At 34.5% G+C, this 27,022-nt stretch overlaps 1 protein-coding gene across 1 annotated transcript in view; it reads left to right on the top strand.

Moving 5' to 3' along the window:
* Positions 1 to 27,022, top strand: part of LOC139960239 (uncharacterized) — a 150,678-nt gene that overhangs the window by 19,563 nt on the left and 104,093 nt on the right. The window contains exons 9-30 of the mRNA XM_071958438.1: positions 2,030 to 2,155; positions 4,342 to 4,467; positions 5,662 to 5,778; positions 8,278 to 8,412; positions 9,112 to 9,225; positions 10,625 to 10,741; positions 11,682 to 11,801; positions 13,327 to 13,443; positions 13,934 to 14,053; positions 14,811 to 14,927; positions 17,552 to 17,671; positions 19,331 to 19,447; positions 20,280 to 20,396; positions 21,821 to 21,937; positions 22,484 to 22,600; positions 23,007 to 23,123; positions 23,375 to 23,491; positions 24,278 to 24,394; positions 24,706 to 24,822; positions 25,160 to 25,276; positions 26,066 to 26,182; positions 26,828 to 26,944. Coding sequence (XP_071814539.1) covers positions 2,030 to 2,155; positions 4,342 to 4,467; positions 5,662 to 5,778; positions 8,278 to 8,412; positions 9,112 to 9,225; positions 10,625 to 10,741; positions 11,682 to 11,801; positions 13,327 to 13,443; positions 13,934 to 14,053; positions 14,811 to 14,927; positions 17,552 to 17,671; positions 19,331 to 19,447; positions 20,280 to 20,396; positions 21,821 to 21,937; positions 22,484 to 22,600; positions 23,007 to 23,123; positions 23,375 to 23,491; positions 24,278 to 24,394; positions 24,706 to 24,822; positions 25,160 to 25,276; positions 26,066 to 26,182; positions 26,828 to 26,944 — 2,616 coding nt within the window. The remainder of the gene's footprint in view (positions 1 to 2,029; positions 2,156 to 4,341; positions 4,468 to 5,661; positions 5,779 to 8,277; positions 8,413 to 9,111; positions 9,226 to 10,624; positions 10,742 to 11,681; positions 11,802 to 13,326; positions 13,444 to 13,933; positions 14,054 to 14,810; positions 14,928 to 17,551; positions 17,672 to 19,330; positions 19,448 to 20,279; positions 20,397 to 21,820; positions 21,938 to 22,483; positions 22,601 to 23,006; positions 23,124 to 23,374; positions 23,492 to 24,277; positions 24,395 to 24,705; positions 24,823 to 25,159; positions 25,277 to 26,065; positions 26,183 to 26,827; positions 26,945 to 27,022) is intronic.

The raw sequence follows: 27,022 nt of genomic DNA, 5'->3' as shown, positions 1-27,022 counted from the left end.
CAAGGAATTGTTAATTCTTTTTTTAATCTTACAATGTCTTTTGCCTATAATAGCAGTTTACTGCATTGATCGATCCTCCATCTTGATCGTTAAATCTTTCCATTTCACTGAAACTTGCAAACATAGAGAAACTACAAACATGGAATTTAAATGCCACCATTACTGTATGTGCCTAGTGTGTCTTTTTTCCCCCACATAGTTCTCATAGTTGAGGTTATGTTAACTAGAGACCTTCACCTGCCATAATGCAGATAACTTGGCACTCTTCAAATAGTTCATATAAACCATGCAAGGAACTTTCCTTCACAGTCGATGGCCCGGCACAACTAACCATCAACACAACACTCACAAAACCCTACATTCTGCATTGCAAAATGATGAAAGGACATTTCTGGGCTTAGAAAATAAGCTTCATTTGTGAATTTGTAATTGTTCTTGATAGTTTTACAGCAGAAGGACAAATTCAATGGCTTTTTCCTGTTAACACTTTTGTTGTTAACTGAACTGTGAACAGGATCACTGCCCTTTTTATATGGTGTTTAGATGTACAGATTAGCTTACCTAGGAAACAGCAGGTTCTGTACAAACAGGTTTTTGGTGAAATGACTAATTTAAAAGTCACAAACATCACCAAAAATGGTGTGCTGTATTTCAATATAAGTAAAAAATATATAGTTATCATGCAATTACATTTTATGGTGCCCCTGCTTCATGTATATGGAAATTTGGGGTTTCCATTCAGCTGCAAGAACTACAATATTAGAGGCATGTACAGCATTGAACATTACATGGTTCACATAAGCAAATTCTTAGAAAATAAAATAAAACAAAACTAGGCAAGATTCTTCAATGTAGAAGAAAAACATTGTGTACATAGTACACTTGTTCGATGAATATTCAGCATTTCATTTTCTCAAATTTCACAGAACACACTTTGGAGGTGACATTACACAGTAGTTACTCATACTAATAAATCTAAAAAAGTGCTGATTTTATTTGGTGAAATTGGAAATCAAGCCATGGATACTTTATGTACAGTTTATGTACAGTTATTTTGCTAATAGGAGAGTGGGATTGGGGGTGCTGATGAAGAATAGCTTGTAAATGGGGTGATGTGAAAACATTAAGACAAAACTGTTACATACATTTAATCTTCTCAGTCTCTGTTGTGGAGATTCTATTTTTGTTATCAGCATTTTGGTGGATCCAGTATATATTTTTTTTATTTTACACAATGAGTGTTCATATGATACAATTCGGTTTCCTAAGCAAAAAACTTGTTAGATAAAATGTTGCAACTCATTTTTGTCTCAGGATTTGATGTCTGCAGCTTTCGAGCAAATCTTTTGGTAGTGTTATTTGTTTCCTTCCTTTCTGCCATTGATATTTGCTTAAATCTTTTTCTTTGAGACCAGCAGTCATTAATGTTATGTCTACATAGGGAATAACTACTGTTGCACCCTTCACTGCTTATAATAGTTCTGGAGCAAACCTTTGCAAGTATTAATTTAAACCAATAACGGAGCCTTTATGAGTTTTGTTTTATCCAACAAAGCAACACAGCTAATTGAGACAAATATCTCAAAGTCCCTGGCAAAAATACAGAAAGAAAATATTTTTATTAATACAAATAATGTTGTATGAACATGTTGGGGAACTAGAGACACACTGTAGGTAAATAATGTACATCTTTCTTTTTTTATTTACTGTAAGTTTAATAATCTAATCCTCTTACTTGTGTATCCTGTCCTCCCACACTTATTGTACTTAACTTATTAACAGTCTTGGAAAAGTCATGATTAGAGTTCCTGCTATCAGACAACAGCAGCAATCTTAAGATAGACTTGAAAGGTGATTCAGGAATGGGCGACCATTTCACATACTGCTAGCATATTCCAAACACACTGATATTTTTCATAAAGTCAACCTTGTTTTCTGCGCAGGGTTATAGTTATGCACGGAATTTAACTTTTTCATTTCCTTGACTTATTAGTGACCTTGAAACAATTCTTCTTTACTTTTTCTTCAGCCGTGCTTATTGACCCATGCGAAGAAAATCCTTGTCTAAATGGAGGGCAGTGTCAGGTCAATGGTGATGGTTCTTCATTCCAATGTGTGTGTACAGCTGAGTTTACCGGTGACCTTTGTGAAATAAGTGAGTGCACACGCAATCATTTGTTAACTATATGTTATAACTTCTTTTGTACACAAATATATAAACTTTGTAAATGGTAAAGTAGCAAATAATTGCTTTGCTTGCTGCACTATTTATTCTACATCATGCTTTTTGCCCCTAAAACTTCCATGAGATCATTGAAATTTGCCATCCAATTATAGCAAAATAAAGTGACAAAAACTGTTAAAGTTCACATTGTCATTTTTAGTTAGTAGCCTGGTTTAATACTACTTAAAGAAAGTCAGCATAGGCCCCAGATTATAGCACGCTATAATTGCTAGAAGTTTTCAAAAAGCACTTTCCTAGGGGTCCTAGTAGGTCTTTACTCTCCAAATTGTTTTCAGACATTGTTAAGGAACACACAAGATATCCCAGTGAGGAAAGTTTCCTAAAAGGTTTCAATAAAAACACTTTAAGAATTTTGACCAAAGGTGACCATATTTAAACATCTAGCATATTTGATGCCAATACAGCATACCTTTAACCTTCATTCATCACTAGAGATCAAACCTTGTAATCATGATAGGTCTCGTTTGGGAGGCAAAAATGTTTTAGTTTCAACTGACCCTTGTCAGTCCTTTGTTTCTGCTGTACATAGGTACCATTATCCACTGCAGTTATTTGGGTACTGACGACTTTCAGTTTGTTACGTTTAAATATTGCTTCATAAGAAAGTGAGCAATACCGGCCGTCAGCCTGTATGTTTGTCTACACACCAATTTGAATAACATGACACCTTTCGTCTTTGTAGAACTAGATGGGATTCGTCAGTTGTAACAATATAGGTGAAGGTTAGAGTGGCAATTTGGAGGTATGTGACCCACTTGGATAAAATCCAGCAGGTTGTGTTCTACATGCAAGTTTACATTGAGATGAATGTTAATAACTTGTTTTGTACCTGAATTATCCTACGCTAGCTTGTTGAGGAATGGAGAATATTTTGCATGTTACACTCTTGTGTACTGATGAAGGTGATGAAAATAATACCATAAAGTAGTATTTATCACAACTTGTATATTCTTATTCTTATACTTGGGTATGACAATTACATGGGTGTTGGGTTTGTGAACTGCTATAGAAAAGTGCCTGGCAACACAGCCACCAACGCCAATAAAGCTGTTTATGTTGAGTATACATACCACTGGTGTATTTTTGTTGTTGTCCTGTAGTGGTAAAGGTTTGGAAATGTCGTAAAACAAAGGCACAGGCAGGAAAGCTGATTTAGGACCTTAGTTTGATCTAAAGGAAAGACGCTTGCAAAAAGGCGATACGAAATACTTCCATGACTCTTTCTGCAAAAGATCTGAATTCGGAAAATGAAGTTGCAAGGACATGTTACAATGATAAAGTGACTATAATTTAATATCTTCCATGAAAGAAATTGCTTTTATCAGAAAATCGTTTAAACTAAAGAACAGAACTATGCCAAGCTTAATCATAAGGAAGTGGAACTTATCACAAAAATAATTATTGATATATAAAGTTTATGGTAACATAATAAGTTCTGTTAGCTCCATATAACGGAAATGATATGCCTGAATTCTTCACCCCTTTTTGCACGGTACGAGACATGTATGCATAGGGTTGTAGAGTTGTAGCTATTAAGACCCATTTTAGCAACTCCATTAACCTATATATTTAACCTATATATATATTTATCATAGATTAAGCTCAATATTCTACATCTCAGCAAAGCTGATCATCGGGCTTTGGACATTTTTTCCCGCATGTGCTCCCTATATGGTAAATTGGTATGATTGCATAATACCATATATACTTATATTATACTAAACTTAAAGCTCAATGGGTTTATCCTGATTCAACTCATAGCATTACGAAGCCAAGGCATATATGCTTAACATTGGCTTAGAACTGCTTTGTGGACTGTGTTGAACTTTCTGTCCACAGCCACTAAAGTTGCATTGTCAGAGGGGATTTACTCTTTACACTTTTTACAGTTGTGTCCGTTGAACTGCAAAATGTATTAAATATTTTTTATTGGTACTTTTTATCATACATAAATGGGAAAGTGTGGAGAAATGTATATTAAGTTTCCATCCTCACAGCATATATGTACATCGCAAGCTCTAGATATTTAATTGATGCAGCTTAAAAATATTCTGCTGATTATTCCGCATATATTTATTTTCTCTATTATATAATAGCTTCTGGTCCATGTTCACCTAATCCTTGCTTGAATGGTGGTTCTTGTTTCCGGAGTGGCAACAATGGTGACAGTACTTTTTTCTGTAATTGTCCTGAGGGATTCACTGGAGACATATGTGAACAAGGTATGATTCTGCTGTGTATACAACATTCTTGGTTCTTTTCCTTCTACCCATGTCACTTTAATATAAACTGACCTGTATGAGGTTGCTCAATTAATAACACCACTTGTGACAGTTTGATGTTACTGTGTAATTCTCAGAAACATTCCCAAATTTCTGTGTAAGGATAGTATTTTGCAATATTCACAAGGCTTTTATAAGCACAACAGATATATACTTACACGTTGGTTATTGCTCATATTTTAAGTGATAAATATTTCAAACACGTCACTCAAACCGAGATGACTCACTGCTTGATTTGAATTTCAAGAGTAGCACAAGTCGGGCCCTTTATTTGGTATAGATGCTCAGGATGTGATGCTGCTGGTATCAGTGTTAATTCTGTTTTTTTTCTTGTGCATAAAAGATTAATACTGATCTGACAAAAATGTTCTTGAAAGGTGATAAAAGCTACAAGGCAACGACAGATGATTTATTTTCAATTAATCTGTTTATTTGTCATCTGTTGAGCATGTTAGTTTGAAAAGACAAACTTGTTGTCTTTCCTTTTGTGCTGAAATGTCTAATCTTGGTTACTTTGATTAATTTACTTCAATGTGTATTAAGTATGATTTCTCAGAATGAAGAAATATTTCAAAATATGTCACTTGCCAGATAATAGAATGATTTGTAAAATATCAAGTCTTTTTTAACCAGAGACTAATCGTCTTTTATTATATGCTTGAATACATACAGAGAAAAGCTAGAAGAAAATAACATTAGTTGTTTAATTTGCATTTCAGAAATTGAATTCCTATAATAGTTGTTTTCTATTGTTTTCTTTTGGCTCAGACTGAATGGTTGCAATATGCTTATGGCTTGTTTATTTGTCAGATTGCATTAACTATAGTTTTCAAAGTTGAAAGTATGAAGCAATTGTTTTTTGAAGAACTGGATTTGAAATATTGACCTTAGGATTCCGAGTACAGTGCATTGTTTACTTTTAAAACATTTTCCAAACAGACATGTATCCATTCCTTAGCCAAGTACTGGACCCCCTATAAATATTGCTAAAAATGGGAAAGTACAGAGAAATGTATTTTGAAATGTTTCATCCTCGGCACTATATATTACATGCTTCATTTATTTATTGATGCGGGTGTTAAAAAATATATAGCTTTGTATTTTCATGTATTTATGCTTCCTATTATTAAATAGCTTCTGATCCATGCTCACCTAATCCTTGCTTGAATGGTGGTTCGTGCTTCCAAAATGACAACAATATATTTTTCTGTAACTGTCCTGAGGGATTCACTGGAGACACATGTCAACAAGGTATGATTCTGCTTTGAACCAAAACCTACTGTAGCTGGTGATTCCCTTGACACATATAAACTATAATGTGTATTAGGGTTGCTCTATTGAGCAGGCAGTCTTCTTATGACTGTTTTGGTATTCCTGTAGCTGGTGATTCCCTTGATACATATAAACTATAATGTGTATTAGGGTTGCTCTATTGAGCAGGCAGTCTTCTTTTGACTGTTTTGGTATTCCTGTAGCTGGTGATTCCCTTGAAACATATAAACTATAATGTGCATTAGGGTTGCTCTATTGAGCAGGCAGTCTTCTTATGATTGTTTTGTTATTCCTGTAGCTGGTGATTCCCTTGACACATATAAACTATAATGTGTATTAGGGTTGCTCTATTGAGCAGGCAGTCTTCTTATGATTGTTTTGTTATTCCTGTAGCTGGTGATTCCCTTGACACATATAAACTATAATGTGCATTAGGGTTGCTCTATTGAGCAGGCAGTCTTCTTATGATTGTTTTGTTATTCCTGTAGCTGGTGATTCCCTTGACACATATAAACTATAATGTGCATTAGGGTTGCTCTATTGAGCAGGCAGTCTTCTTATGATTGTTTTGTTATTCCTGTAGCTGGTGATTCCCTTGACACATATAAACTATAATGTGTATTAGGGTTGCTCTATTGAGCAGGCAGTCTTCTTATGATTGTTTTGTTATTCCTGTAGCTGGTGATTCCCTTGACACATATAAACTATAATGTGTATTAGGGTTGCTCTATTGAGCAGGCAGTCTTCTTATGATTGTTTTGTTATTCCTGTAGCTGGTGATTCCCTTGACACATATAAACTATAATGTGTATTAGGGTTGCTCTATTGAGCAGGCAGTCTTCTTATGATTGTTTTGTTATTCCTGTAGCTGGTGATTCCCTTGACACATATAAACTATAATGTGTATTAGGGTTGCTCTATTGAGCAGGCAGTCTTCTTATGATTGTTTTGTTATTCCTGTAGCTGGTGATTCCCTTGACACATATAAACTATAATGTGCATTAGGGTTGCTCTATTGAGCAGGCAGTCTTCTTATGACTGTTTTGATGCGCCTTTTTGGGGTCAATAGACAGTTTCTGTCAATGATAGTAAGGGTGCTCACTGCTTTTACACTAGATCTGGATCAGATCCCCTGATGTTTAGACGATCATCTCTCCATGGGGTTAACTGATCCGTTGATGCATTTACACTTGAGTCGTACTCTGATCCTCCCCCACTATTCACCGAATGTTGGTAATAAAAATCTGATTGGAAATGTGTCATGCCCAGCCGCTGATCGTGTAGTACGTTTACTCCAAAAATGTTTGTTGTCATGGTGTATAGCCTTAGGGTGACAATACTACGCTATGCACAGCCCACACGCACTCAATCTACGTAGAAATTAGCACATGCATGATACAGGCAGGAACACTAGCTAAAGTAGCAAGATGGAGATTCGAAGGCTAGTTGCTATGACATTAATGATTCTTATATTGTACCATGCGAGGATGATCGGGATGCAAGCTCTTACAAAGAAAATCGAGCCAAAAGACTTGTACTGTTCTTCGCCGAGACAAGAAGACTACGTTTGCAAACATACTTTACACATGATTCAAGTGTTTCAGGCATTACTTGCGGCAGCTATGCTGGAAGAACAACATCGTGTACGGAGGGCAAGGCAGATGGAACCAAGGACAGATGCAAACTGGGATCACATGCTTCAGCATTTAAAAGGATGAAAGACAAATTTCAAACTAACTTAAAAGCTTCTAAAAATCTTTATGAAAAACCACACCTACAATAGGGATAAAGCCAGAGATCAAAACAGGAATGAAACTCTGAAATATGAGAATGCATGTGTCGTAATGCAGTCACCGGATATCTTGGGTCAAGATGATCTCAATGCCCGGATCAGTCATGGTCTCTGCCAGCATCAAAATAGGAAGATAAGATCTGGATCTGGACTGAGTTTACACTACAGCCGTGATCTTGACGTCAGGATCAGATTCCTGACGTTGAGATCTGATCCGGGTCTAGAGTAAAAGCATCCTAAGTTGCTTTGAAGTTAATGAGGCAATTTTTTAGCTCAACAGAGTTTTCATTGCATAGTAGCAAACCTTTTTAAAACTGATAAATGTTTCCAGGGTGAAGTTACCAATTTGTTTCTGAACTTTCCATTTGAACATTCCATTTTATCTAATTTAGCCAGTATTGATAAAGTTATTAATGGTGGTACTTTAAAGCCCTATCATGATCTCTGCAAATTACCAATATTTTGGCAAAAGAGAACCTCCTCATGATTGTAGGAATATTAACAACACAACAGTACCATTAACAGTAACACAGTAACACAACAGTACAGTAAGATGCTTAAGACTGTCAAGATCAAAGGCATAATGGTGTGTTAAGGATGTATGATTTTGATGAAATAGCCACTTGATTAAAAGATTTTGAAATGCAGGAGTAAAACTTAGGTTCAATAATTATTTTCCCTATCAGTGATCTCAAGTACTAATCCATGTCTACCCAACCCTTGCCTTAATGGTGCAACATGTCTTCGGAATCAGAACAACGGCCAAAGTACCTTTGAGTGTACTTGCCCCAATGGGTTTGAGGGAGATCTCTGTCAAAATGGTAGGTCCTGTTTTTGTCTATTTCTTACCTGCTTCTTTGGACCCTAGCTAGCGTTGCTCTGGTCTGTTACTTGTTTGACTCTCTTAATGCACAAAGAGCCTGATATATTCATCCTCAGCGGGATTGTTCGCCAAAGGGAAAATTTTTGATTGTTCAAATGCTGTTAAGTTTTGACCTACTGTACTTGTCAGCTCTTATATTTGGTTTGATATCCTGCATTTTCCTATTCTGGCATAGTATAAATTCCTCGAGAATAACGTATTATCAGAGAAATGAAATTTGTTTTATAAATCTGACGATTAGACTTGAAATAGTGAACATTTGATTAGACTTGAAATAGTGAACATTTTGTTTGAGAATTTTCAAGATTTTTTTTTTATAATTTTTTTGGGTCATAGTGATATGGACAGCCAGAAGGACATGATGAGTAATTTTAGTAATCTTCAGTGTTTCATTATGTAAATTGGGAAGATTTATGAAAATAAAAAATAAATGGCCCTGAATTTACTCCTTAGGTTATCCAAATGACAAGCTGTTACCCTGACTAGGTCAGTGATAGATAGTGTCTTGGAAAGTCTAAACGATAAGAATTTTGTTTTGGCACAGAGCTCTTTTGGTCAGTTGTCCACCAAATTCTAATATTATAAGCAAATTTAATGCATTGTAGTAAGTAGCAAACATTTATTTATGTCATTGCAGCTAATCCCTGTAGCAATCAACCATGTGCAAATGGTGGTACCTGTCAAAGAATTGGCACCAGTGCATTTTTTTGTGTGTGTACTGATGGATTCTCTGGGGCTGCTTGTACCATTGGTAAGTCTAATGTTTTAACATTTTATTTGTTAACGATTAAAATACGTCATCTTTGAGAAGTCTCGAAAGGAGGTAGGATTCTGAATTTTACCTCCAAACCACATGCTTTTCATCCCCATCATAAAGAAAAAGTTTCCCAAAGCATTTGACAACTGATGCATATTATGATGCTGTAGGTGTAGCTCATTTGTTCCAAGTTTTGAAAATGTTAAAGGGATGTTTTCAGAGGCAGTTTTTACTGCAGGACGAAAGATGCTTAATTTCATAATTTCTAAACAAGAAAGAACAAAGGAATACAGTAGTAGCGTATATATAGAGAATATTACAGAGAGAGAAAATTCACTTCCACATGTGATTATACTTCAGTTCTAAGTTTTGTTGCTGTTGCTATGCTTCGTAGGCCAATTTGAAATTTCCTAGAAAATGCATGACAAAAGTCGCTTTTTTTTTTATATATTTTCTTCAATTTATTTAAAAAACATGTTTTGAACAGGAAGTGTTCTGTAGCAGGTGTACGTTAATTTGTTCATTATTATGAAGAATTGCGTGGTCATGATTATACACCAACAATGTAGAGTATTCGTATAACAGTTAACCCATTGTGATAACAATAAACATTATATCAGTTTATCAGGTCATAACTTTTTGCCTTTGGTTGGTTTGCTTTGAAACCCAGTTTCTGAATTGCCCATAAATGCCTATTACAGCTTGAAAGAAAGTAACAAATATAGTAGTTTGTAACACTGCGGGTGTGCTTAATATGGTATTGTACCGAATTTATCTTTTTATGTAAGTCAACTCACCCTGCTGGAAAGACATTTAGAGTTTATTCTTATCAAGCATTTATTTTACAATACATCATTGGAAAGTCGTACATACTCTTAGCCTTGTTCACATGGATTATCATGATTATATGCTGAACCTTTATTGAAGACTACTAAAGATGTCACTATTCAAATTTTAGTTTGATCGCTAATCACACATTGTATAGTAAACTTATACACAGAAAGCTGCAAAAACAACCAACTCTACAAGAGTCCTTTTTTCTTTTTCTGAAGCCATTGTACATAACTACGATACATATCATGAAACACATTGTACTGTTTGCCATAACATCAGCAACTCCCCCCCCCCCACCCCTCTCATGCCTCAGCAAATATACCCACAGGTTGTGACATAGCTGGTTAAAGCATGCTTTACTGTTTGTTTCATCATGAATTTAGTTTCATGTTCTGAACATATTTTCTGCAAGGTTATTTTGCATAAACCTGTTTGGGGAACGTTGTCTAATGTGTGGGGGTCCATTGAGTATTAACCTTTCATTATAATTGTCATCCACAAGGATTCTTTCTCCCTACATTGTATCATCCATCAGTGTTCATACCTCTTTACATTCCAGCTTCCGATCCTTGCACTCAAGATCCTTGTCTTAATGGAGGGACATGCTTTAGAAGTTCAGGCACATCATTTGCTTGTGTTTGTCAAGAGGGATTTGCAGGAACTACCTGTCAAAATGGTATTAATAAATAGAATATGTGTTCCTTCACAGGAACATATTTATTAGTGTCCACTAAGTTATGAAAAACGTTTTCAAACCTATCTTTACCTTTTGGTAAAATCTCTTTTACTATCATATCCTATTTACAAGTAATGCCGAAAGGAAAACAGCCATAAATTGTTGCAAAAAATTATGCTTGTCCAATGTTGCTAAGTTGCAGTATCATTCATCAAAATTTCTTATGCCTGCAACCTTTCCCAAACCATGAATTGTGGCTGTCTGTACGAAGAAAAGTTGTTTTGTTCCAGTCTCTTTGGTCCTGTCTGACTGTTTTCCCAGTGTCATTTTGTCTTCATATCTACCTGTCTTTCCCTTTATTTTTTTTTAAGAAGAACTCCGTTCTTGCATTCCCTGGATTTGTACACTGTCGATGACGTCGTCCAATTTGTTTGTCAAGTGAAAAATTAATCCGCTCTTTTTCAAAACAAACCATTAAAAATGTTGCAAAATGTGTGCCTTTTTATGTCACTTACAGCTTTCATTTAACCAAGAAGTGTTTTGCATTTGCTAACACTCCTTGCCAACACTTTTCTTAAATATGGATGGATTTGTTCAATGTGTAACAAAACCATGGATATAACAGACATAATGCATCAAAATATTCTTTTAACAACTTTCAGTGCCACTGTATGTGTCCTCCCTTCATGTCACCACGTCATTTTTTCATCCATGGAAAATGTTGTAATCTATTTTGATGCAATGTTGTTGTTTACTAATTTTTGATCATAATAATTTTATTACAATACATAATAATTATAATAATAATAATAATAATAATAATAATAATAATAATAATAATAATAATAATAATAATCCTGTACATGAATACATCGGAGTTGCTAAAAGCTCTTTCCCCATTAACATTATGTGATGTTTAATTTCCTTGTATTTCCTCCAGCAATTAATCCATGTGAAGGAAATCCCTGCATGAATGGTGGATCATGCTTCCGTGGTACTATGGGAGTATCTTTCCAGTGTATATGCTCTCCTGGATATACAGGGACATTCTGTGAAAATGGTATTCCCACAACCTTCTGAATGTTGACCTCATCTAACTTTTATCATATTTTTCCTGATTCCATATCACTCGATCAGTTTCATTCCAAGACGTCCTTGAACTAACTTCATAACACATTCCTCACATTTGCACTTTTGACACAAACAATGTTCGAAGAAAATGATAACAGCATATAATGAATTTAGTTAGTGTCAATCAGTGTAAGAGACACTCTATCACTGACATTCTCTATAAAGTTTTAGTATGTTTTCCCTTGCTAGTAATAAAAGACATATAGGACATTATTATCTTTCTCTCTACAACCTGGTCACAGAAGCTCCTGGTTTGAAGGCTTGAAATTCGTAACTGGCCAACAAGTTTTTACTAAACTGCTGTGTGTGATTCTGGTTATACAAACTAAAAAAAAATTAAAAGAAACCTAAAGTTTCATTATCTGATGCTGGTCATCATGAGAAGCATTTTCTTCCTGAAAGGAATTTTTTTGTTTATTATGTTATTAATACTTAAAATGCTGTGAATGCTTTCTAGTCACTTCGCCCAACAACCATTTCGCCCAACTGCCATTTCGCCCAACCAGCCTGGTCATTTCGCCCAACCAGCCTGGTCATTTCGCCCAACCAGCATGGTCATTTCACCCAACCGTCATAGTCATTTTGCCCAACCAGCATGGTCATTTCGCCAAACCGTGTTGGTCATTTCGCCCAACCTTATTTTTACTAATATTCAGTCAGAATAATATTACTTTTTCTATTTAACCAGTTCAATTTGATTTATTTTGGGTTAGGTTACTTCGTAATAGGTAAATAAAAAAGTTAGGTCCGCTCGATATCGATCGGAGTCTGAGCAGTTATTTCGAGTATAATGGGAGGATTACACTACTTTAGGCGTTTACACATACAATGGAAGTTATATTATTATACAAACACAGGACATCGGTCTTCATAAAACCTATCAAACGGAACCCCTAAAACACTGATCCATCCTACTGACTAACAATTCCCGAACGTTTCCTTATTACATTGAAAAAAATAATAAAAAATATAAACCCGTCCGTAATATTGAAGTACTATATTTAATCAATGTAACCACTTTATCAATGTAACCACATATGTAATCACATATGTAATCAATTAAACCAAGACTTCAAGTTTCCTTAATACTTGGTTCGTATCCCGTAATGTTAACAATTCCCGAACGTTTACTATCAAACCTAACCCCTAACACACTGATCGATCCTCAAGTTTCCTTAATATTCGGTTTGTATCCTGTAACGTTAACAATTCCCGAACGTTTTCTTTTGAAGTATCATATTTAATCAAGGTTGGTCGAAATGACCAGGCTGGTGGGGCGAAATGACCAGGCTGGTTGGGCGAAATGGTAAGGTTGGGCGAAATGGCAGTTGGGCGAAATGGTTGTTGGGCGAAGTGTCCTGCTTCCCTGTGAATACAAGTGTGAACTTTTTATATTTGTAGCATAAGTTGTAAAAGTCATTTTTATATGACATGTATTTGTGCCTTCTATCCAGCAACAAATCTCTGTTCGGAAGAACCTTGCTTGAATGGTGGAGCTTGTTTGCAGATCTCTGGTTCAACTTACCTCTGTGTTTGTCCAATTGACTTTATGGGAGCAAATTGTGAAAATGGTACCTATCTTCAATTCATTCCAACTTCTGTATGGACATGTGATTCCCTACTACACAAGTGTCGTTAGTTCATTAAAGTAATACTCTTTTGTATTTTAAAGCCATCTGCAAGTTATAATGCTCCCAGGAGAAAATAAATAGAGCTGTGAAATTTTGAATCGAAAATCACCACATTTAAACCAATCTGAAATGCAGTTTAAGAGAAACTATTTGAAAATAATAAAATAAGATAAAAAAGAACCTTCAAACTTCTTCTTTAAAATGCATTGTTCCTTTCTATTGAATTATAATTTAAAATAGAGAAATTATTTTGTAGTTTTTATTCATGTTCTTTACAGTTTGTTTTTTCTTCTTCAAACTACTAATTTTTAAATTCTTGAATATCCTTTAATCTCCAAAATTATTGTATTTCTTTTTTCCACAAATATTGATGTCTGTTTATTGAAACATATAGAAATCTTTCACATATAGTAAACTTTCTTTACTTCAGTTTTTGTAAATCCTTGTGACACTTCTCCCTGTGACAACATGGCCACTTGTCTTGTTGGTAGTCAAGGAAACTTTCTCTGCATGTGTCCTATCGGTTTTGATGGACCTACATGCTCAACAGGTATTTTCCTACTGTGATATTTAACACTCTAACTGTTCAATATCTTAGAATTCAAGGAGAAGCTGAAACATATGTTATTATAAAGCATCAAAATAATGTAAAATGTTAAATTACAGGGAAACTTGATGTAATCTTTATACTGAAAATCTTAATCTAGAATAAGTTTGGCTATTGGCTTGGCTATGATGTCATTTTGGATGCATGGTAAATGCTCCATTTGTTATCTTTATGAATAAAAAATTGAGGCACTAACACCAGCTGCTTAGTGACAAAAAAAAAAAAAAAAAACCAAGGCAAAAAGCAAAGTCCTGAATTGGGGTTGTCATAGGAACCTTATACTAAGCTACAAGTACATATCGTTTAGCTGTCATTATATCACCAGATTGTTCCTTTAGTCAACCACCAAAAAAGCTCTTAGATTCTTAGATATAAGGAGAAAATTGTTGCTGAGGTCATTTGACTCAAAGAGTCCTTATATGATAGCTTACTCATTAATTTTTATTTCCATACATGGAAGGAGAATCAATGGTTTCCTGTTAAGATCGACCATTCACACTCACAAATACCTTGCTAAGAACTTCCATCCAAGTTAAAAGATATGTCACTTATTCACCCTTGCAGTGTATTGATACTAACGATGATATATACATTTACACATCTGTTTACATATTTTGCATTTTTATGTTAATAACTCTTTCAATCTTCATTTGCACGTGAATATAACACTTCTCTGCACTTCCTCTATTTTTAATCCCAGTAAGTCCTTGTGTAGACATTGAGCCATGTGTCAATGGTGCTGCTTGCTTCGCCCTTGGCGGCCTTGAGTATGCCTGTCTGTGCCGTGATGGCTTCACAGGAATGGACTGTCATATAGGTACCGACCAGAGTTTCCTTTATAGAAATTGCAAAAATTGCTGACTCCTTTGCTGCCAAAAAAAAATGCTAAATATTTGTGCTTCTTTTCCTTGTCTGTATTTATTTGTATTGAATTTTAGTGATATATTTTTTAGTTATTGCATCATAGTTTCATAAATGATACTTGGAAACTGAGGTTTGTATCTGTTAACAAAAGAACTTGACAACTCACTTGAAGCAAAAATACAGTGTTAGAAATTGTAATTATTCGATTCATCCCCCATTGTTGTAGATATCCACAAATTCCACCAGCCACCATTTACAAAAAGGAAAGAAGAAAACAAAAGAAAGAGAGAAAGTATCATGGCTTTCTTTTTATCACAAAATTAATTTGGAGTTTAAGATTTTGTATTAGAAATGGTGACTAGTTGGGAGAATAACTCAATTTCAACATTCTTCTGATATGAATTGTAAAGATGAATTGAGTGTCGAACAGTCTTCAATCTCCGAGCTTTGCAACAGAGTAGTCAAGTTCCTTTTCTCTATCATTTAGAATTATTGTTACAGTTTGGAATTTACTTTATTTTACCATTCTTACTTTATGAAGCAAGCTTTGTGTAGTTGTGCTTTGTGCTATGTTAAGGATCTAATTCAAATCGCACACAAACATTAGCATTGCAGCTATACATACCAAGTTTAGAAGAGTGTATTTTTGAATTCGGTACAGATATTAGATTAATGTAAAACCAACTAAATTATTGAAAATTTAGTCAGAAGCTGATCAGAACTTTGTCAGAATTAACTAGATACATTTCAAAACCTTGGAATATAAACATGTGCTTTAGTCCAGTCCAGATCATCTGAGTCTTTGGTATCCAAACCTAAATCCTTTGTGAACTATACAGGCTTCTCACTGATGATTATGTGAGTCTAAAAGCAAATCAGAAAACTGTCACATAAAAGTTTAAGAACTGCCTAAATTTGTTTGATTGAGTTGTGGTTACCCTCCAATGATCAATATCTCCCCCCAAAAAAAGAAGAAAAAATGAGAGGGGAAAAAAAATAGCATTAATGTTGTAAGAAAGTATGTTTTCTGATGCATGGGGTAGCAGAATAGGATTGCATTGGGAGGCAGTAAAACTTGTGACATTGATTTGATTGTGATAACCACAAATTACTTTGAAAATCCATTATGATGAAATCATTGAAGGTTTTTGCAGCAAAGGGTGTTTCCTTAAAAAATGGTAGCCTAGTGTTCATTGATCAGAAGGAGAGGGTCCTGTCGTCAGTTTCGCTGGGCTCTCTGGCACAGAGGTTGTTACAGTGTTGCTTTGCACTTGCTTGTATAGTCTCCCTGGATTTTTAAAATGATAGCAAAATCAAAAAGACAGTATTATTGAGCATGATAATAACCTGCATAATTTGCATCTAATAAAAAAAGAAGAAATATTTCTTCAAGTAGTCAGACAGGCTAAAAAAAGAAAAGGAAAAAGAAAGGTTTCTTATCTAACCACTGCCAAGGTAACATTTCTGCAGCAAATTATTTTACCAATTTGTTCATTAAGATACTGACTTAATGTAATGAAACAAACACTGATTTATACAGCTGCCGGTTTATTTTGTTCAAAGTCAACTTGATTGTGTATAGAAAAGTACAACTGAAAAACTTTTCTTTTGTTGGTAGCAATGTTGTCAGATAATAAAATTATACATTGCAAAATTTATCAGGCAAGTTCTGAGCACTTTCTTCATGATAAATAGAAAAAATAATGTAACAGAAGATATTTTTGCTTGAGACATTTAGATGAATTTGAAAACCTAGGCTGATTATTCACCAGAGTTGTGTCAATCTTGATCAGAGAGCTTGTATCCTGACAGTACGTAACAAGTCCTTCACAACCGAGTCTGGGTTCTGCAAAGATGAGGAACCACTGTACTGTTATAACATTTCTTCTCAAATTATTTATTCACATGCATGAATCATACCTAAATCCTCTGGAAGAAAAGATAAAGATACGAGACTGCTTCTATTATTTTGTAGAGGGTGTGTTCCCTTAAAAATTGCCAGTTCGAGGCATTTTCCGTAATAGTGAAATACATGCATACCATGAATTACTCTGTTATAAAGTTATTCAAGATCCTGTTTGGAGCAAATTCCAATCTTCAGAGTCATCACTAGGCTCTATCAAGTGTGTGATATCACTCCACTAACGAACTCTTATACCAATGTTTCCTGCTAGTCTTCCTTCTCTTCAAAAGTTCAGTTTTGTAGATGCAACGATGCCAGGGTTTGATGATGTTAAAAACACATTGATACATATTATCACTGCCCAGTTGTGATTACAATATCTATCAATAATAAATATTATTGTACGAGGCAAACAATAGTACAGGCTATTAAATATCAGTGTTCAAGTCACAGGCATTGAATTGATTTTTCTTTACATTTTATGTGAGAGGACCAGTATCAATGGCATACTCAGTGATGGCTGTTGAAGTTATGTCTCTGTTAAACTGAAGTTTTAAGGAAGAAATCTTTTTAATGTTCTGGTACATAGTAATATGCATAGGAGGTACAAGACAATTCCTTGTGATGTTAAAAAACTTGCTTTCAATGGATATTCTGATTTCTTTTATTCTCAGCCTTGAGTGCTTGTGAAACTTTACAACCATGTCAGAATGGAGGCGATTGTTTTGATGGTGCTGGTTTCACATATTCCTGTGCTTGTCCTGATGGATTTATAGGAGTGAACTGTCAACAAGGTTTGCTGCAATTACAACAAATTTTCAATGTTTTTATAATACTATTTCCTGTAATTTGTTAGGCACTGAATAGTATGGCAGCAGACAACATCTGTATGTTCCACCTCATAGATTAAGGTTTTCAGATAAGTTGCTCTAGTTATGCTGAGATCCTCCAATATAGGTAATTGTTTCTTTCCTGTTTAAACTCAAAAACTTTGGAACAAACTTTCACTTAATCTTTGCAGGTTTCCATCTTCATTAATATCTGTTTATAAATGTGGCTTTCTTTTTATCCTAAACCTAAGATTGGTTATGTAGATGGGTGGTGCTTTTTTTTTAATCTATGATTCGACAGTCTTAAGTAAATATTGTCAGTAAAATAATAACAGCAGACCTTGTTACCACAAAGTGTTTTTGAAATGAAAAGAACTTGGGGTGAGACTAAGTGAGGGAGAGATGTGGGGCATTCAATTGTCATGCTAATTAGAAAGATACAAATCAACAGGAAAGAATTTCTTTTCATATTTGCATTGATGTAAATTTGAACCACTTATTTGGCAATAGATAAGGATCTGTTTTTACAGATATGGGGAGTTAAAATTGTCTAGCAATATGAAATAATTAAAGCTGCTAATTGCTAGTGCATTGTTAAAGGTATAGTGCCCCTACCTGCTAGAAATGCAGATAATGGTCACCCATGATCAAATTTCAAGCAGGATTTCATCCCCACACACACACATATATAAATATATAGATCTATATATACATACGTATGTCTATTTTTAAGTTAGATTAAAGTTAGGAGAATTAGAATCTCTTGGAAAGTACTTCTAAGCAACTTTGGGAAAGAACTTCTAGCAGTTTTTAGCATGCTAAAGTTAATCAATGTTCAGGCTTTCAATGCAAAGGGCAAAAAACTTCCAAAGCATATTGAGTTTCACAACAGATGAGTATCTTCTACATTTCAGAACACATGGCTGTGCCTACTTTATTGTTTTACCTTTGCCTCCATCGTCTTTTTTTATGTTCTTTCCGATATTAACTAATAAATACCAGATTTGAGTGGTACTTCACTGGGCAAGAAGAAAAATTGATAGCATTTGTATGGAAATTTGACTATCTTGTATAATCAAAAAAATTATGTAATATGAATATTGAAACTAAATAAGGTATAATAAACAATCTAATCCATAATGCAGATGCACATTTTGTTTACAATACCTTGTATTTTCAGATATGTTTCATGACAATGTTACTAACCAATAACTCTCTGTTCTTTTGTATTTTCTGGTGAAACAAATTTATAGAACATTTTCACAGTAGTTTTTATCACACACCTTCTGTCTGTAATTAACTGCTAATGTCTTTTAAGAATCCAAAATTGTGTAACCCATTTTGTGAGAAATGGATTAAATAATTAAAAATTGTGGCAAATGTTGAGGGTAAAAATGAAAAACCACTTGGACACATAGCAACAACCATGTATAATTAATAATTTTAAATTTCAAATAATTTTCAACTTGGTAAGTACTCATAAATTTAAACATTAACTGATGGTTTTATGTTTTCATTTAGAATAGACATTTTCATTACAAACTAAGTGATTCTTTCTAAAATCCATTCTTTTCATTTCTTCCTTTTCAATCTCATTACTAATTATTCTGTTAAACTAATCAGCGGAGAATCCATGTGATGCCGTACCATGCAGTAATGGTGGTACCTGTATTTCGGGTGCAGGTTTGAATTTCACCTGTCTCTGCCGTGTTGGATTTGAAGGAGAAAACTGCTCACTGGGTATTTACACAGTTAATCCAATATCGATTTCTTATTTAATAACTTAGCACTCAATAAAGTCTGAAATGAAAAATAAATATCTTTTCTAGGATGAGAATCTAATGGGGTATGTTTCTAAGACCGTTTATACCCTCATGCATTATTAAGGATCAAAGAACAAGTATCTGTACAGGATTTTAGTGTTTGTATAATGTCAACGATTGTTAATATCATTCCAAAAAAAAAAAAAAAAATAAGAAAACAAAACACAAGTGATTGTTTGAATTCAAGTATTTTCTGACTGAACATTTATAAAGTTGCCATTGAGGCAGTTAAGAAAAGTTTACAGTGTTGTTTCAAAAGGTTGCCCAACATTTAGTTGATAAATCAGTTGATAGTTGGTCCCCTTTCCTTTCTGACTATGTAGAGCATGGCATTGCTTAAATTAGTGAACAAATCAACCTCAAAAAGAAAAAAAACCTGACTTCATGTTTTTGGGGGAATGAGGGAATTTGCAGAATGGCTGAGCCCTGTTATAACTTGATCTAGATTCCTAAATCATTGGTCCTGGTGTGAGCACCAGTGCACAGGTTGAGAAGGTAAAGAAACAGATTATGGGAACGCTGAGAGAGAGAAGGATGCAGCTCGATTAGCAACTTAAAATTAATGCATGTTACTGAATATAATGGCAGGGGCATATAAAGAGATGGTAGATGGCTTGCAGAAGATGGGGTAGGATTCCACAACCCATTTTAAACCAGCTAGAACATTTTGTATCACACAATTGTTATTCTTCATATCATTTATTATAAAGTCATCTTGTTTGTGTTTATCTACTCTTTTCACATCATAGCTACTAACCCATGCGATCCAGATCCCTGCTTGAATGATGGGAACTGTATCATGTTGGATAATGTGAACTTCTTCTGTTCATGTCAAGATGGTTTTACTGGACAAAATTGTGAAATAGGTACAGCATCTTTATTTAATACATGGTAGTAAGTTGTGAATGATATGGTTCATCACTTCAATTGGAATATTGATCAGAAAATACAATTTTTTTTGTGTTTTTTTTTGTGTGTGGGAATAAAAGGAAGCATTTTTTCTTGTTCTTTGAATCCCTTTTAATACTTTTGTTCTTTTCGATACCAACAGCATAACATCATGAATTATTTTTATTGTGGTTTGTCGACATAAATGGATCCTCACTACATAGTTTACATGAAAACAAGACATTGTGGAAAATAAGAACTGCACAAAGGAATTGATAAGAAAGGTAGAATGAACTGGAGAACAAAGCAGTACTACTCAATGCAATTACAGAAAGAATTATTATTATCTCCAAATCTAAAGTTCAACCTCAAAGCTAAAGTTGAAATTTATAGTAGAAGGTGGTTGCATTACTGTAGGAGTTACAGACTTAATCCTGCAAGAAAATATGAAGAATGCAAAAAATTAATTAGACTTTTTTTCCCTTTTCCTGGAATGCCAAAATGATCAGTAAGCAAATCCATGTCCCACTTTGATCTCAAACTTTTACAGTAAATTTCATACTAAAAATCCTGAACAGAAATTAGGCCAAAAGTTTCTGCAAAAGTTTCTTCAGAACCACAAAATATGCAAACAGGAGAATCTTTAAAGTTAATGCAGAGTAAATAGTTGTTAGCGTGACAAATAATTCTATGTAGGTAACGAAACTGGAAATACTGTATCATAGGCTACAATACAGCAACATGTAGTAGAGGAAAAATAGAGCTCCACAATTAGAATATTTCTCTACTATACCGTTCATGGTGTAGCTGGAAATCAATGTGACCAAGATCCTAGCCTGTATGGTCCAAAAGCTGAAGTCTCATGCAAAACAGCAGCATGATTTCAGTGGACATCACCACTAAATGTTAAAACTTCAAATCTGTAAACTTGTTTACGTTCCCTGTCTTCCTTCCCTTTCCTCTCTCATGAATAAACATGTTTCCTTTTTTCTGCATCATTCACATCACAGCTGTTGTTAGTCCATGTGACCCCGATCCTTGTCTAAATGATGGGGCTTGTGTCACACTTAATCTAGACAACTTCTTGTGCCTTTGTCGAGATGGTTTCACAGGAGCAACTTGTGAAACTGGTATATCTCTTAGTTTTCAAATATTTATTTAATATATTAATCTCTTCAGTTAATATGTTAATATAATTTCCAATATTTTTGTTTAATGTATTAATCTCTTCAGTTAATATGTTAATATAATTTTCAAATATTTTTATTTAATATATTAATCTCTTCAGTTTATATGTTAATATAATAAGTACATTGGACAAAACGAAAACCAGCGGGGGCCCTTTGTTTTGCTAGTTCATCTACTGTTCAACCCCCGACCACTGTCATTTTCACATTTTCAGACATCAATCAATGTGACCCCAATCCATGCCAAAATGGGGCTACCTGCTTTGCTGGTGAAGGATTGTCGTTTTTCTGCAGCTGTCTTGGAGGCTTCACTGGCGAACTGTGTGACATTGGTATGTCCGTTCTTCGTCTTCTTCTTCTTCTCTGAACATTGGTATCTGGTTTTAGAATGTTAAGATACCATTACATTTGTAAAGAGGTTCTGCTATAGTTAGTCAAGAAAGAATGTGCTCCAAATAATGTGACCTTAAGTATCAAGATTAGTAGATTAGTAGTGGTTGATTGTGTTTGCAAGTCAATGTCTTCTGCAAGACATGACCACACAATACATCTTTTTATATTGTCACTCAGTACACAGAAGATGTGTAATTCAGCATTCAGCACTATAGATTACTATGTTTGTAAGGCAGAACAATCAACAATTTGAATTGTATTTTTGTTGTTGATGCTTCAAACAGAAAGAACCTCTAATGTAAAACAAAAAGACCTCAGTGTATTTTCGTTCTTTAGTGGCTATGAAGAATACCCCCCGCCCCATCCCCTCTTCCATGTCTGTACTCTCATGAAACAGATTTAAATTGTTTATTTATCTTCCATTCATGACTCTTGTGGTCCAGTTCATCTATAAATATGTTTAATCATCTCATTCCATCTCACAGTTACTAATCCATGTGACTCAGATCCTTGCCTGAATAATGGAAATTGTATCATGCTGAATAGTGAATTCTTTCTCTGTTCATGTCAAGATGGTTTTACTGGACAAAATTGTGAAATAGGTAAATTGTTTGAGACAGTACATTATCTTTTAGATAAATTGTTTGCCTACAAGTTTATATCGCGAAATAGGTAAACTGTAAGACAGAACATAATCTTTTAGTTAACATATTTGCTCAATCCTTCCATAATATTTTGTTTGAAAGTACCTCCTCTCCCACACCATGATTGGAAATAATTCTGATAAGGATATCAGCAAATTTTTGTCACATGACCTATGTTCATGTGCCATTATCCTATAAACCCTCCTGATCACTGTAGTAAACAGCAAAGAACATTTGTGCAGTAATTGGCTGTGGTTTTGGCATTTAACCATTATATTGTACATCTCACACTAGGGAGACAAATATAAAGCTTATTACAGATGTGGTAAAAAACTAAACAAGGCTATTAATTTACATTCTATAGTTGTTGATCCATGCAATGCGGATCCTTGTCAGAATGGTGCCATCTGTAACCCAGGTCAAGGGTTGTCATTTTCATGCACATGTCAACCAGGATTCACAGGAGACCTATGTAACATTGGTATGTGGTGTGTGAATAAAGTCACTTTCATGCCATCTAACACCATCTGTCTTATATTGAAAGTGTTCTGACAGTTAAATGGATCATACTTTTTTACTTTGTTGTAATCTATTGCTACTTCAGTGATCCATTAATGGTTTTATTCATTTCATTGCTACTTTGACAAGCACATTTCATTTATATTTTAGATGTTTTTGTCAGCCAATTCATGCTTGTATAAAGAAGTTTCACCTCTTCATTTGATCTCACAGTAACTAATCCATGTGACCCAGATCCTTGCCTGAATAATGGAAATTGTATCATGCTGAATAATGAAGTCTTTTTCTGTTCATGTCAAGATGGTTTTACTGGACAAAATTGTGAAATAGGTAAATTGTTTGAGACAGTACATAATCTTTTAGATAAACTGTTTGACTACCTCCTTCCCTTATATTTCATTTGAAATGATGCCTTTCCGCCAGACAGTTTCACATTTTGGAGATGGAAATAATTCTGATTACGATATTATAACATTTTGGACATGCCACCCATTTTCCTTTTTATTACCTAAGAGCGCTCATTGGTAAGAGAAGAGTATATCTGTGCAGTAGTCAGTTATGTATTTTGGCTTAATCAGTATTGTACACTTGCGCCTTTGAACAACTTTTGTTGATTTTGGCGCTATATAAATATTTTCTGATTGATTGATTGATTGATACACTTTTGTCTAGGAAGACAATCATTTTCAGTGTAGGCCAAGGCCAATTTTTCTAACGGTCTTTGCATCCACAGAGAAGACAATCAGCTTTAGTTCTTAACATCAAATTCTGGTTGCATTTTCAAGTAATACCCCAAATAAGTAAAATGTTACCCTGGTATTGCCCTCCCTTACTTTGGAGATAACATTGAAGATACTGAAATAAAGCAATACTATTGGTATACCTATGATCCACTCCAAGGGTAGTTTTACTGGCCCAATGATGGTGTTTTATTCACCAAACCTACACATCTCTCCTATACTCTCATGTTTGGACAACCAACAGTGCTGTTTGGACAACAAAATAGGAAGAACTGTTGTCCAAGAGACAAGAAAGAAAACATCTTCAAACCTTTCCCTGTAGTTCATTAAAAATGTGGTAAAAAACTAAATAAAGCTATTACTTTACATTTAATAGTTGTTGATCCATGCAATCCGGATCCTTGTCAGAATGGTGCCATCTGTAACCCAGGTCAAGGGTTGTCATTTTCATGCACATGTCAACCAGGATTCACAGGAGACCTATGTAACATAGGTATGTGGTGTAACACTAAACAACCAATAATCATCATCCACATTTATGTCATGTTGTTGTAAACTGAGAATGCTGTCCATAGAAAAGTGTTTATGTAGACTTGTTTACTGTTTGTTGAATGATAAAGTCAATTTCATGCCATCTAACATCATCTGTCTTATATTGAAAGTGTTCTGACAGTTAAATGGATCATACTTTTTACATTCTTGTATTGTATTGCTACTTCAGTGATCCATTAATAGTTTTATTCATTTCATTATTACTGTGACAAGAACATTTCATTTATATTTTACCTGTACACTCATTTGCAGTCATTGATCCATGTGCAAATAACCCTTGTCAGAATGGTGCTACATGCTTTGCTGGCACAGGAGTCAGTTTTTTCTGCAACTGTGTTGAAGGTTTTACTGGGGATATTTGTGATGTTGGTTAGTATTATCATCTTGATTCATTCTTTACATGCTATCAAGATATGTACCATAGTATTTGCGTTGTACGTGTGCATGTTGAAGTATTGTAACACATCTATCCATCTAAGTAGATAAATTATGTGTATGTGCCTCCATGAGATGTTTAATCAAGCTTACACTTTAAAGAAGAATCTATGATGTCATGCTTTGAACTGCAGGGTCACTCTGTCGGCACTTTTGAGAAAAAGAAATAAGTTGTTTGTACTCTGATATAACATCTTAAATTCTGGAGATGTTTTTGTCAGCCAATTGATGCATCAATAAAGAAGTTTCACCTCTTCATTTGATCTCACAGTTACTAATCCATGTGACCCAGATCCTTGCCTGAATAATGGAAATTGTATCATGCTGAATAGTGAAGTCTTTTTCTGTTCATGTCAAGATGGTTTTACTGGACAAATTTGTGAAATAGGTAAATTGTTTGGAACAGTACATAATCTTTTAGATAAACTATTTGACTACCTCCTTCCCTTATATTTCATTTGAAATGATGCCTTTCCACCAGACAGTCTCACATTTTGGGGAGATGGAAATAATTCTGATTACGATATTATAACATTTTGGACATGCCACCCATTTTCCTTTTTATGACCTAAGAGCGCTCATTGGTAAAGAGAAGAGTATATCTGTGCAGTAGTCAGTTATGTATTTTGGCTTAATCAGTATTGTACACTTGCGCCTATGAACAACTTTTGTTGATTTTGGCGCTATATAAATATTTTCTGATTGATTGATTGATTGATACACTTTTGTCTAGGAAGACAATCATTTTCAGTGTAGGCCAAGGCCAATTTTTCTAACGGTCTTTGCATCCACAGAGAAGACAATCAGCTTTAGTTCTTAACATCAAATTCTGGTTGCATTTTCAAGTAATACCCCAAATAAGTAAAATGTTACCCTGGTATTGCCCTCCCTTACTTTGGAGATAACATTGAAGATACTGAAATAAAGCAATACTATTGGTATACCTATGATCCACTCCAAGGGTAGTTTTACTGGCCCAATGATGGTGTTTTATTCACCAAACCTACACATCTCTCCTATACTCTCATGTTTGGACAACCAACAGTGCTGTTTGGACAACAAAATAGGAAGAACTGTTGTCCAAGAGACAAGAAAGAAAACATCTTCAAACCTTTCCCTGTAGTTCATTAAAAATGTGGTAAAAAACTAAATAAAGCTATTACTTTACATTTAATAGTTGTTGATCCATGCAATCCGGATCCTTGTCAGAATGGTGCCATCTGTAACCCAGGTCAAGGGTTGTCATTTTCATGCACATGTCAACCAGGATTCACAGGAGACCTATGTAACATAGGTATGTGGTGTAACACTAAACAACCAATAATCATCATCCACATTTATGTCATGTTGTTGTAAACTGAGAATGCTGTCCATAGAAAAGTGTTTATGTAGACTTGTTTACTGTTTGTTGAATGATAAAGTCAATTTCATGCCATCTAACATCATCTGTCTTATATTGAAAGTGTTCTGACAGTTAAATGGATCATACTTTTTACATTCTTGTATTGTATTGCTACTTCAGTGATCCATTAATAGTTTTCATTCATTTCATTGTAACTGTGACAAGCACAATTCATTTATATTTTACCTCTCAGTAAATAAATTTTGTGTATGCCTCCATTCGATGATTTATCAAGCAGTCAATTGGATCATACTATTTCACTTTGTTGTAATCTATTGCTACTTCAGTGATCCATTAATAGTTTATTCATTTCATTGTTACTGTGACAAGCACATTTCATTTATATTTCACCTCTCAGTAGATATATTGTGTGTATATGCTTCCATGAGATGATTTATCAAGCAGTTAAATGGATCATACTATTTCACTTTGTTGTAATATATTGCTACTTCAGTGATCCATTAATAGTTTTATTCATTTCATTATTACTGTGACAAGAACATTTCATTTATATTTTACCTGTACACTCATTTGCAGTCATTGATCCATGTGCAAATAACCCTTGTCAGAATGGTGCTACATGCTTTGCTGGCACAGGAGTCAGTTTTTTCTGCAACTGTGTTGAAGGTTTTACTGGGGATATTTGTGATGTTGGTTAGTATTATCATCTTGATTCATTCTTTACATGCTATCAAGATATGTACCATAGTATTTGCGTTGTACGTGTGCATG

The sequence above is a fragment of the Apostichopus japonicus genome, chromosome 19 (assembly GCF_037975245.1).
Source record: "Apostichopus japonicus isolate 1M-3 chromosome 19, ASM3797524v1, whole genome shotgun sequence".
NCBI classification, from domain to species: Eukaryota; Metazoa; Echinodermata; class Holothuroidea; order Aspidochirotida; family Stichopodidae; genus Apostichopus; species Apostichopus japonicus.
Note: the sequence above shows the minus strand (reverse complement) of the source record. Positions and strands in the feature narration are given on the sequence as shown.